The sequence below is a fragment of the Artemia sp. Qi Xiang Cuo genome, chromosome 21 (genome assembly GCF_049724085.1).
Source record: "Artemia sp. Qi Xiang Cuo chromosome 21, ASM4972408v1, whole genome shotgun sequence".
Taxonomy (NCBI): Eukaryota; Metazoa; Arthropoda; class Branchiopoda; order Anostraca; family Artemiidae; genus Artemia; species Artemia sp. Qi Xiang Cuo.
In genome coordinates, this window is record NC_142814.1 from 20,752,587 (window position 1) to 20,765,780 (window position 13,194).

General features: G+C 31.4%; 1 protein-coding gene across 1 annotated transcript in view; it reads left to right on the forward strand.

The window, feature by feature from the left end:
* PIG-F (phosphatidylinositol glycan anchor biosynthesis class F) overlaps positions 1-8,550 on the forward strand; it is a 36,076-nt gene extending 27,526 nt beyond the window's left edge. Inside the window, exon 5 of the mRNA XM_089106551.1 lies at positions 6,690-8,550. Within this exon, the coding sequence (XP_088962677.1) occupies positions 6,690-6,706 (17 nt within the window). The 3' untranslated portion in view covers positions 6,707-8,550. The remainder of the gene's footprint in view (positions 1-6,689) is intronic.
* The last annotated feature ends 4,644 nt before the right edge of the window (positions 8,551-13,194 follow it).

Sequence of the window (13,194 nt, forward strand, 5' to 3'; positions counted from 1 at the left end):
ATTGCTAGTATTCTATGTACTTGTTTCAATATTAAGCCATGTTTTAAATAAAAGTCTAAATTCTTATAATGTACGACATGATTTATTTTATTATTTAAAGTTGCACTTAATTTATATTGAAAATGTTCAGGAGCTAGTGGTAAATCTTTATATAAATTGTGTAACTCTCCTGGGCATTCTAAATCAAATTCGTATAAGCTCCTACGTTATCCTTATTCGTTTCTCATTGGACGTAATCTTTTAATTGTTGGTAATAGTCTGAGGTGCTGTTTTCTTTTAAATGGTCGGGTGTATTCATAAATTTAGTATCTTTTACAAGTAAATTTTGAGGCATTGCCTAACCATATAAGTTATTAGAATCTAAATACATTAAATAATTTGAATATTTTATTTTATCAAAGGTTTTCATATATTTATTATTAGCTTTAGCATATCTTTTCATACAATGATATACACCCCCTCTTATTCCTTTTCAATAAAGGTATACATATCTCCATTAGAAAATAATGGAATATTAGCTTTAGAGTATTTGAGAAAAGCTTCCCATGTTAGTCCTCTGTGCTGACAGGAAGGGCAGTGGATCTAGTTTATAACTATTTAAACATGACTTTCTAAAATTTTCAACGACATCTGATAAAATTAAAACATCGCTTTTTAGATATAATTTAGTATAATCTAAGTGTTTTATATTTAAATAATTTCCAAATAAATTTTGCCCTCTTATAATCTTCTTCAGAAATATTATTCCCTGTTAATCTAGAATAAAACTTGTCGATTAAAGGTAATTTTGTATCATTTATTTTTTCTTAGCTGTATTCCTAGGAAAAAGTCCCTTTCTTTATATTTCTTTAAATTCTTCATTATTTTGAAATACATTGGAAATATACTTAAAATTATTTCTTAAACAATTGCAGTTTAATTTACATTCGCAAATTAGCAAAATTTTCAGAAAGCCTATCTAACGATGAAGCCATAAAAAGGTGAAGCCATAAAACGGTGAAACGATGAAGCCATAAAGCCATAAAACGATGAAGCCTAATTCTCTAAGAAATAAATGAGAGTCATATTTTGAGTGATTGTGTAGTACAATAGGGATATGTTTAGAAATTATAAAGTTTTATTACATTCAGCAAGAGTAAATCCATATAGTCATATGGTAGTGACCTAAATGGAAATTATTATTAACTATTTCCTATCACAAATATGACAGTGCTCTTATTTTCTTTTGTGTATAATCATAATCTCTGTCTATTTTCATACTCATTGGCTATTTCTGTATGCAATTCTTTTATGGTATTTATAAAGTTTTCGCTAGCATCTTTACCAAAGTATTCGTAATATTTATTTTGGGCTGTATCAAAAGAACAACATACTCGGAATCCATAAGCAAATAGCTTTTGCTCTGCTACTTTAATTGTCTTTTTTACCTTTCTTTTGATTGAATTCTTCATTATACGATTCCAAATGGGCTATTATGCAATAAGGTACTTTCATTTGTTTAGCTATGTTTTTAAATTCAATTTTAGATCCTGGTTTTTGGCAGATTGGTGTCAGGATCTTCACAATTTTCTTTTTTATTATTTTTACAAATTTTTCCTGTTCATTAAAGTGTCTTCCACAGAGTGCAGATAGACGAATTTTATGCCCATTTTTATTTATTTGAGTTACAAGTAATCTACTTAAATCTTTAATTAAAACATAATAATTACCAAAATAGAGTAAATTAGTCACGTGTGTAGTTGTTTCTCCATTAATCTTAGTTTTAGGAATATGACTTTTTTCTCTCACTTATTAGAAATGAGTGAATATACCACTTTATTTTTCCTTATTTCTAAATAACAAATTTTAAAATTATATTTCTTTTCAAATTTGTAGATATCTTGAATATCCATTAGAAAATTAATAATCCCTTTAAAGTTGAATTCATTTTCATAGAGTTTATATTTTGATAGTGTATCAACATTTCTATCATTCGCTGGGTCAAGATAAGCTAGTATTGACCAGAAAGCATTGACTATCATTATTTTTTAAACTAAAGCTTTTTTATTTCTTACAAATTCAGTTAGTTCTTTCGAAGTACCTCCCACATAGTTTGGTAATCGTATCATTCTATAATCTATTCCATCGACTCTTTCAAATTGTAAGCTTGATCTGGGTGTATTCTCTATGACTAATGTGTATATATTCCTGTGATTACTATTTAGATGGCTTTGATCGATATCAGTATTTTTGTTAAAAATCCAGGAATAGCTATTATAATGGATAGGTCGAGTTTTTCATTTTCCTTTGAGAATAAAATATTACACGTGTTGTAAATTGAACTCTGTAACTATCTCTATCATTCATTCTATTTTTTAAATCTCTAACAACAGTGTAAAAAGTTTACCAAAATCAGCTCCATTTGCATTCATTGAAATATTAACTGTAACGTAATTTTCTCTAGTCCTTTGAATACTTGGATTATTACCGTGTTCTTTTTCTTTAAACACACACGCTGGAATATCTTCAAGTTCTCGCATTTCTTTTCTTAATTCTAAATAAATTAGAAATATCAACATTCCGTTTTTTTTTAACACTCTACCAGTCACATCTCGAATGAACTGTCGATTTTTATAAACATCCATTATATTGATTTCTGATTGGTTATTAAAATAACTTTTTAATTTATTCTTCACTTTATTATGTTTGCCAGCAGTAGAAATCTGTTTTTATTAAAAAAAAAAAAAAATAAGTTCAGTAATATCTTTATTTTTTACACTATTAAATCTAAATTTTAAATCTGAAATAATTTTATTCTTTTCTTTAATTTCATTTTCTAATTTTACTTTAAATTCAGGTTCAAAATTTTGGTAATACTGTTTTTTGTCTTCTTCTCTTTTTACATTTCCTGACCATTGAATATAGTAACCGCACATCGATATTTTATTACTAAGATGATTTACATTGATGGTATTGAATATTTCCAATTTTTTGTCAATAATCTTTAAATTATGATCTTTGGTAAATGATCGCAATTCATTAATAGTATAATACGGTAATCTATTTTGTATCTTGACAAATTTTGATTTTCGTTGTAAACAACTTCTAATCACTTCTGCAATGTCTGCCATTTATGAGGAGCTGATCTTATGGTACAAAACTCCAAATCTTAAAAGATAGTCTAGCTTGAGGAATCTTATTGCTTTCTATTTACCGTTCTTGTGACTTTCTTGAGAACGTGGAAATCTGTTGTGGTTATTAATATGTTTCATAATTTATATTTGTTTAATAATTTAAATCTGTATTAAATGGAGATTTATTGTATGCGATGTAAAAATGTTGCTGCAATCATGTCTTTAACTCGGGCGGCTTAAAAAAGAAATTATGTGCCAATGATTAAATGTATTTGTACACTTTGTGGTTGCAAGAAAAATCTTTTTTTTAAGGAAGCATTGAGAAAAACCATGGATATTTTTACTAACAAGAGTAGCGTACGAAACAAACTTTTAGTACTCTATTATTCAAACTTCTCAGGGATTGATGATTTATCTTAATTTAATTGAAATTAAATTAAAGTTCTTTTAATTGAAAATTAAAAGAACATGGTTTTACTGTATCAAAAAACTAAAATCAAAAAAAGTGTTGCAAAATCAAAATAGTTATTCTTTACACCATCTAGCTTATCATACAGTCAAAAGAAGATGCGTTTACATTCATAGTGTTGATGACCAGTGGCAAGCAGATTTGGTTGATAAGCAGCAGTATAAAAGTGAAAATAAAAATTATTATATTATTACGGTCATCGATTGTTTTAGTAAATATGCTTGGTGTATTCCTTTAAAGGATCAAACGGATAAGGAAATTATTAAGGCTTTTACGGATTTATTTAACAATAAAAAAACAAAAAATTCCAAACAAATAAAGGTAAAGAATTTGTTATGAAAAATATTTTTCAAGAGTCATGAACTTCATTGGTTCTCATATGAAATTGACTTGGAAACGAAAACCATTGAAGAATATAGCAGACTGACCAAAAAAAAATTGTGGAAATGTGTTACACGCAGCAGTATGAAAAGGTTGTATAGATGTATTACCCTCTTTCGTTGACAATTATACAATTCTTAATCGTCGATCCATAAAAATGAAACCAATAGAAACGAGTAAAAAAGGAAATGAAAATAAGGCGTACACTAGTTTGTTTCCTGATGTCAAAAACTATCCATAAACAAATTCAAAATCGGGGATTTGGTTAGAATTAATAAAAGTAAGGGTGTTTTTGATAAAGGTCACCTACTAAATTACACAAATGAAGTGTTTCGAATAGCTGCAGTGAAACATGCAATCCCTACAACGTATGAACTGTCAGATAAAACCGGTGAACTCAATATTGGTGGTGTTTACGAAAAAGAACTCGAAAGTTATTCAGTAAAAACTTTCAGTCTATAAATAGATCCTACTGTTTATATCAACTGATGATATAGAAATTAAAGTTTTATTAGATCAAGTACCTGATAATCAATACAACATTTACTGCGTTATATTTTCAGCAATGATGGAAGCCATTGATAGTAAACTATATATTAATATATAAATTATTTTCGATTTGGATATTTTTTAAATAAAATTATTACTAATAAATGGATAAACTTTTAAGCGAAATGAAAAATTTAAGTTATTAAAAATACAAACCATCTTTTCCTAGAATTCTAAGGCTATGCACGCTATCTAACCAAATAACGCGTCATTACTCAAATTGTTTCTAATGCGTGTTTGGATTTTTTTTTCCAGAAATCTTTCACTGGTGAAAAATCTCTGAGAAGTAAGCCAAAGGTTATTAAAGGAATAAAAATTATTTTTGATTTTGAAAATTTGTTTCATAAAACTATTTACTAATAAATGGAGGAACTTTTAAGCGAAATGCAAATGGAAAATAAATATAGTCGAACTATTAAGAGATTTAGACATTGGAATGAATACACAATTAAAGGAATGAAATGTGTTACAACTAAATATGGAAAGAAAATTTTTATCTTATTGATTTTAAAGGTGAAATGGTTGATCTATTTGCACTTAAGTGTTTTGATTCTATAGCAGCTGATCTTGAAAAGGAATTAATAAAAATTATATAAATCTATAATTTTAAAGGTTATTGAAAGAAAAAATTAAGATAAAAATTAACATAAATTATTTAGATATCGATCTAACAGCTAAATATTAAATCGTATTAAATTACTACATTTTATGGGTAGTATGGGAAAAATGGAATGTAATTAGACTCTTATTTCACAAGACCTGTTTTGATCTTAAAGCTCATTATAGGAAATTGTAAAAATGTTGGCAATTTTCATTAAAATGTTCTGAATTCAATTGAAATGGGGTGATCTAGTTGGGGCCTAGAACCCGTGTTCACATTGTGAAAAAGTATAAAAATTAGACCAAATTTGATTTCCAAGGACCTGTTTTCATTTTGAATGTAGGGATGGAAAATTTTCAAAATGTGCAATATTTGATGTTAAAATTATGTAAGATGAACTGAAAATTATGTAAATTGAATGGACGAGATAGGTGAGGCAGAATCAGCAATTACTATACTATTTTTTGCCAATGTTATAGTAAAGAATTGCATAAAGGATCAATATAAATTGGGACTATGTAAGTTTCATCGGATATTTCTGAAACTAGTAATAATATAACTGCAGCGGTAGCTATCAACCTAGTAAGAGACGATCACCTCCAATACTAAGAAATACAATAGCCCATAACTTCTAAAAATACTTTAATAGAAGCTCCAAGTGATAACGACATTAGAGTTTACAAGGACGTTAGCCAAGAACCTGATACTACATCAGCCTCTTTTAAAAAACATAGGTTCGGCGTTATGTGTTTGATTATGCCAAGAGAGAAGCCAAGGCAAAAGTTAAAGGTCCAATAACAAAAAAAAGTAATTTTACAAAGGCGCTAATTTCAATTTAAGCTCATTTAAAAATGTTAAGGGGTTGATTGATGAAAATGAAGCACAAATAAATGTGATTAGAAAACTAGTGCAAAAGTGAGAATCGCAACAACTAAAGTAAAAGGCATGGCACAAACGACAGCGAGAACAAATTTTGAACAGTGATCTGTGGTTGGAATTTGGGTCATAATAAAGAATTAACTCTAGCCCATATTAATTGAAATTTTTAATTTAAAGCGTAGCTTCAGAGATTGATGAATCAGGGTTGCAGCGGTAGCTCGCAACCTAGTAACTGCAATCATCGGTATCGTGGCTGCTGAGCTAGCTGAAACCTAGTAAAGAATAGAGCTTTGCACTTATTGGACTTAGTTTACTGCCTGATTCTCTGAAGGTCATCTCTTACTATTTCAAATAAGAAAAAACGTAGGCTTTTTCCTGATTGGGATTATAGTAAAGTTATATTAAAGGATTATATTAAGGAACGATATCGTTAAGAGACAATGATATAAAATTGTTAGTCGTTTTCTCTATTTGTAAGTTTGTTTTAAAGAATTTTTACACTAAACATTTTTGGGTTTGTATTATTTTGTAAAATGGGAGGGAGTCGTCATACAAACAAATATTTTAAGGGACCCATGGTAAAATAATGGTTGGAAACCATTGCATTAACATTTGAAATTTGAAATAGTGGAGATTTGCGAATTAGAAATAGTGATGCAATGAGTTTGCCCTAAAGTTTGAAGTCTTTTTTTTCTAGATCGTGACCGTCGATAAGATTAAATCTAAACTGGCTATTCTACGTGGCGTTCCCGACTTCACGTTCCCACGTAACAAAGAAGATTTAAATTGAAGGAAGGTGAAATTTTCGAAGGAATTATGTTTTGTCTGTTGTTGTTTTTTTTACAAGTAACCCTGTGTGACAATACTGATGGAAAAATACATCATTTTATTGTTGTCACATAATCAATATTCACATTCATCATCTCATAACATATTTCCTTCATCCAAAGTCACCAGAGAATTTCCCGTCAAATCCTTCCAAAACTTTGAAACCTTGGCTAGGAGATAAGTATTGGCACGGTAAACTGTATTATGCTTACTATTTGTCTTCTTGTGGCTAAAAAACAACTAAAAACACATAGCGAGAAACTACTTCTCGAGAAACTACAAGAGGCGTGTACCCTACATATGTTCTCGCTAATTGGGAACGTCAGTTGCCGTGCAAGAAACCACCCCACCAATCAAATCACCTTTCTGACCCCACAGTATCAAACGATAAAAATCTATTGTCTAGCTATCCAGGTGACTTATCCGCAGATGTAAGTTGTATGACATTAACTTATTGGCAAGTCTTGAAAGATGAAAAATATTCTCAGTGGAAAAAAACGAAAAATGAGTTTTAAGGGAAATAAAAAAGGACAATAGGACATTTAGCTAATAATTGGGGTCCACCAATGAGTTAATAGAGAAAATAACAAATTATGAGAAAGGGAAATTTATATGATAATTAGGGCCAGGGATCCAAACACATCGTGAAAGGCCATTCTCCGTCTGGACTGCACATACTTTCGCAGGGCTTTAATCATATTCGGAATTTTCAGATGGGTTCCATAAATAAGGAGAATTTTCCATAAAGTCTCTCGGTGCATGGAGTCGAAATCTTTCAAAAAGTCTGTAAACACTAGAATAATCTGCACTTGTTATTCACTCGATTCTTCCAATTCAGACACACGCAAACTAAATATAAAATCACAGAAAGAACGATTTGGGCGAAAGCCATGTTGTTTGTCCCTTCATCAGTCCACTCGAGTCTGGATTCTGCTCAGTAAAATTTGACACATGACTTTTGCTTTCGACCGACAAATGTGATGCCTCTCTACTCATCACAGTTTTTGTTTCTTTCTTAAACAAATCTACAATAATGGTTTTATTCCATTCGGAAAGACCTTATTCTCCAATACTTTACTAAGTAGTTTGAATTTTGGGTTAGCAAGTGCTCAAATTCCATATATCAGGAGCTCTGCAGGGGCGCCATCATAAACAGCTGCTTTCCCATTTTTGAGGGACTTCAGGGCTGCATCAACTCCCTGAAAGAGGATTGGGCCCAAATAGACATCCACATTAAACAGTGGTACGTAAGGAACAACCAGCGGCTCTTGGAGTATCAGCTGATTCAGAACATCTGAGAAATATTCCTTTGAATATCTCCCTGGGTAGTAAACAACCAACCTATGTTGTTCTCTATGAAAAGACATGGGCTTGTTTGAGCACCAAGACCTTTTCCGTAAGCATTTATACGGTTTTACTGTCGACCCGACAAGCTACCTTTCTCCTTATTTGCAATATTCCCAGGATATGCCCTCATCATTCCTTGCAGACGTTTTCACTTGCTTGGTAGTATTTTTTTATTGTGGTTTATACTATGACAACGCTCCCTCTCAACGGGCAAATATGATGAATAGCTAGGTGAGTATTTGTCTGCTTGGATTCTCAGATCTGTTTGTTCTTGAATCAGCTACCAATTTGATGGTTTTTTTTTCAGGATTTTGACCGGCCTCCGTGCGTTTTTTACAGCCTGGGAGTGACACCAAAGCGCCCTAAAAAGAAAGGAGTTATCAGGCCCACTGTTTTACTTTGTTCTTCTGTTTTCACAAAACTTGGCTTTTAAGTTGTTTTTTTTACCTTGCTAATTTAAATATGAAACCAATTGAGCAATATCAACGTCCAATAAATCTAAACATACAAAGTTAATATTTGACAAATGGTAACCTTGTCACACATTGTTGAAATTATTATCATGTAATTCTTTTCAGTTTTCTTTATTGGAGGGGTGTTAATTTCTCCTTAGTTGATATTTAACGATTTTCCTGCTCGGTGATTAAAAATCTAAGGCTAATATTGCAATGACCAAACTACAAAGTAGAAATGTATTAATTTCTGTTTCTCAGATAGGGGACTTCTTGCGCCACGATTAAGGTACGTATATTGCCATCTGTATTGTTGGAAGGCCGAAATTGGGGCACTTGGGCCTGCTCGATCTCCAGCACTTTATCTCCTCCCGTATTTTAATAAAATCTTGTGCCTCTTTTGAATCATTATTGTTCGGGGACTATTTATGGAATGATCCTGAATGGTTAGATGTTTGTTAAAAATCGATAGAATTGCAGTGCGAGGGTCGTAAATCAATACAAATTATCTTTTATAATCCTCGGAGTAATTTTGATTAGAAATTTTAAGCTTTAGTGCTCTTTTTAAGAGTCAAAATTGATAGTAGGGCAACCAAGAGGGGATCCAACCCACTTCTTTCCTAAAAACATTCGATTAATATTATGAGATAACAACTTTATTCAAAATGGTCTAATAGTCAAATGACTATACCTCCCCCTCCACATCTGCCAGGGAAAAGGCTTGAGGTTCTGAAAGTTGCGCATTGTTAACTTATAAGGCTTTTGGAAAAAGGGAGACATATTTGATCCTGGGTTTCCTTAGAAGCTTGGTGTATTAACGTAAAATCTTGACGAAATGTTGGTTTGGTTGGGATGCCAAAAACAGTTAAAACCCATTAGATGCGTTATGGTTGTCAAAAGGTCGTATGATCAGTATATAAGGGATGACTGATGGTATTAAGTTTAAACTCTTAGGATGTTTCAGTTCCCTAACTCAGAGAGTATTTCCATATTTTGAATTCCAAGTTGGAGTATCTTTGGGGGAGGGAGTGGATTTGACAGGTAGTAAAGTATATAGAAAGGGTTGAGGATCAAATTCATTATAGGTTCCTCCAGCCAGTAGTAAGTTGTTGTTTTTTCATTGGGTATGGAGGTATGGCCTTTTGAGGCCTGAGCCTTGACGTAGAGATTTTGGGGGCCCGCCCGCCACAATTCCCAATTAGAATTACATGTAAATGACCGCTAATGATTTAAGAATATCTTATTTGCATCGCCTTTTTTCCCTTCTCGACAATACCTTCCCTTTGCATAAAAAAGACTAAGATCTGGATAAATTTTTAATTTAAGCCATAAAACTAGCTTTTATGAAAGCACAAATGATAATCTAGCCTGTGGGAGTTTAAAAGGCTTCAACACTTGCCCTCGTAGTAGTAATTTGTCCTCGATTTGAGTTTGGCTTCATTGTTCATTGTAAGTTTTGTTTTTTATAGCTCTCATTGCTTCATTCAGCTTCTTGTCGATTTCAGGACAATGTCCTGAAATCGACAAGAAGCTTACGAAAGTCTGTAGATGTGGATTCGTCACTGGCACAGAGCATTCCCGAATTCAATAAGTTTATTGCATTTGATTTTTGTAAGTTATTGCGTGCCCCAGAGAGGACCTATGGAATCATTCTTCAAGGAACAAAAGGAAAATATTTCAGTAAATCTACTTCTGGGTGGTTTCTCAAGTGACGAACTGAATACCACAGACATAAACTTAGTGATATATTTCTTGGAAAATAACTGGTTACAAGAGGGTATAACGGAAGACATTAGAAACCACTTAATTTACAGTTTAGCAAGTATATATTAGAAGAATATAAAGAGAGAGCATGAGTGGCCATGTCGTCAAAAAAGGTCAAAAATTCGTCAGATAATCATCTTTGTAATTATTGTCGTTAAAGTGACAACTATAATCATTGGATTGTATTAAAAAACGCTTGTTGAAACCTATTTCTATTAAGTATTTGCTTGGTAGGCTTCAAGAGCTCAATATGTGGCAATTTGTTCTCTTACAGATAAAATTCTGGGAATTTTTATTTGTTAGCATAACCTAACAATAGTTTCCATATGTTTCAAAGGTTCTATAAGGTTTTAAGGTTTTGAAAAAATTAAGTCTTTTTGCTTCACCGCAAAAATAATTTAGGCTTTTGATAGCACCTAGAATGTTTGTCTATGAATAAGCATAGACCATGTTTCAAGTCTACGAGAGAGCTATTGGACACAAGGATATAGTTGAAGATGAAGTTGTATTCCTGGTACCAATTCCAAAAGCAATTTACCTACTGTCACATCATAAACGACAGTCATACTTTTTTTTTATATAAGTTTTAGTATCATGCTTATGGTGAAGGAGATGACTCCCTCAAGAAGTGGGGAGATGAGCGGGAGATAGTCCCAGTAATGGTTTACCTACTCCAGGGGCTACTACAATTATAAAAGTAACATTATGCGCTAAAAGTTCAACACTTGACACATTTACTTACTGTCACATCATAAATGACAGCAATACTTTTTTGATGTCAGTTTCAGTATCATGCTTATTGTGAAGGAGATGAATCCCTCAAGAAGTGGGGAGACTTTTGGCAACGCTGTTCATGGTGGTTGCTTTTGAAAAAATAATAAATAATTGTATGTAATTCGGTGTGAAGAAGGAAGAGTTTGTGTGTGGAATTTAGAGAAGGAGTTAGCGTGAGTCTTAGTGTTTAATTTGGGAGTATTTTTGTTTTGTTTTGTTTGTTTTTAGTGTATAAATGGTAGGAAACTATATGAGTCACCTGTGACGTAGCCGGAAGTGTCAGTGTGCAGGGTTGCCGGCTATTAAATTTTTGCTGGGGAACCTGTGAGTCACAGGTTCCTAGGTGACACTATGCTAACGGATGTTATTTTAGGTTCATTTGGGTTCAGTACGTGGGCGCGCGCCCTCTTACTGAACGCAAATGAACCTAAAATAACATCCGTTAGCATAGTGTCACCTAGCTAAAAAAATCATCTGTGCTGCCATCTATAAATGAATCAGAATAGATGACAGAACAGTCAGTTATGTCGAAATCTATAACTATAATAGAATAGATGGCAGCAGTTGTGAGACGTATTTGCTGTTAAGATCAAAGAGAATATGACATTGAAAGATTTGAACATTTTTTATTTTGTCTGCAATTTCATTGTCTATTACTATATTGTTTTTACACAGGTAACAGTTTCGACGTGTAGATAGAATATAGCCTACGCAACGATTCATAATAGAAGTTGAAATTTTTCCTCTGCTGTTGAAAAATTAAGAATTGGAGAGAGAACCCTTTTTTTCTACTATGGAAAAATTTAGAATTTAAGGACATTTTGTTTTACTTCTACGAAACCAAAAAAAAAGAAAAATTCCGAAGAGAAATAAGAAAAGTATGGAAGAATGGGCAAATTTTAATTTTATATTTAGAATTGTTTTTTTTTTACATAGGTAACAGTTTCGACGTGTAGATAAAATATAATCTACAGTAAAATTCAAAATAGAAGTTAAGTTTTTTCCTCTTACATGGAAAAATTAAGAATTGGAAAGAACCTTTTTTTTCTTTACTATGTGAAAATTTAGAATTTAAGAAAATTTTGTTTTGCTTCTATAAAACAAAAAAATGGGAAAATTCAGAACAGAAGTAAGAAAATTATGGAAGAAGGGACAAATTTTCATTTTATATTCACAATAAATCTTTTTTTGCCTGTCAATCTTTGTTTTAGATCAAGATTCAGAATAGAAGTTGAGATTTATCCACTTCTGTGGAAAAATTAAAAAACCTTTTTTTCTCTACTATATAAAAATTTATAATTATAATAAAATTTTTTTTTACTTCTACGAAACCAAAAAAAACGGGAAAATTCAGGACAGAAGTAAGAAAATTATGGAAGAAGGGACAAATTTTCATTTTATATTTATAACAAATCTTTTTTTTTCCTCTTTATCTTTGTTTTAGATCATTTTTTAGATTTTATGTGTCCCGTGTATTCATGATTCATAAAATATGAACTAGGATTGATCTAGAAATGTCACTTTCTAAAGAATTCCGCAACCTAATAACTGACATATGGTGTAAAGCTAGAGAGCGAAAAAAGTATATGTTAATGTTACTAACGAAGAAAAAATAATGTTCCATTAACATGAAAAAAAGCTCTAAAAGTTAAATAATCATAATATCATACTGTATAGAAATATTTTTAATGTAACGACGTCACATTGAACATTGTATGTTAATATCATTGAATATGGAAAAAAAAATCAATTGAATGTTTCCACATCACTAATATTCCGTCCATCGACTAGAATCTAAACTAATTATATTCTTTCTGGAGTTCCTAATGGATACCTTTCCATTAATATCTATTTTGTTATTCATCATCCATTGCGAAAAAAATCTGACTTCGTTCGCAGGATTATGTATTTTATTAGGATACTTAGGACATTCGAAATCTTCCAAATTTATAAGACAGATATCCTCCTTGCACTTCTTCAAGAGTTCATTATCAGTGGTAACATCTCCCTTCAAAAATACAACTTTAATATTCATAA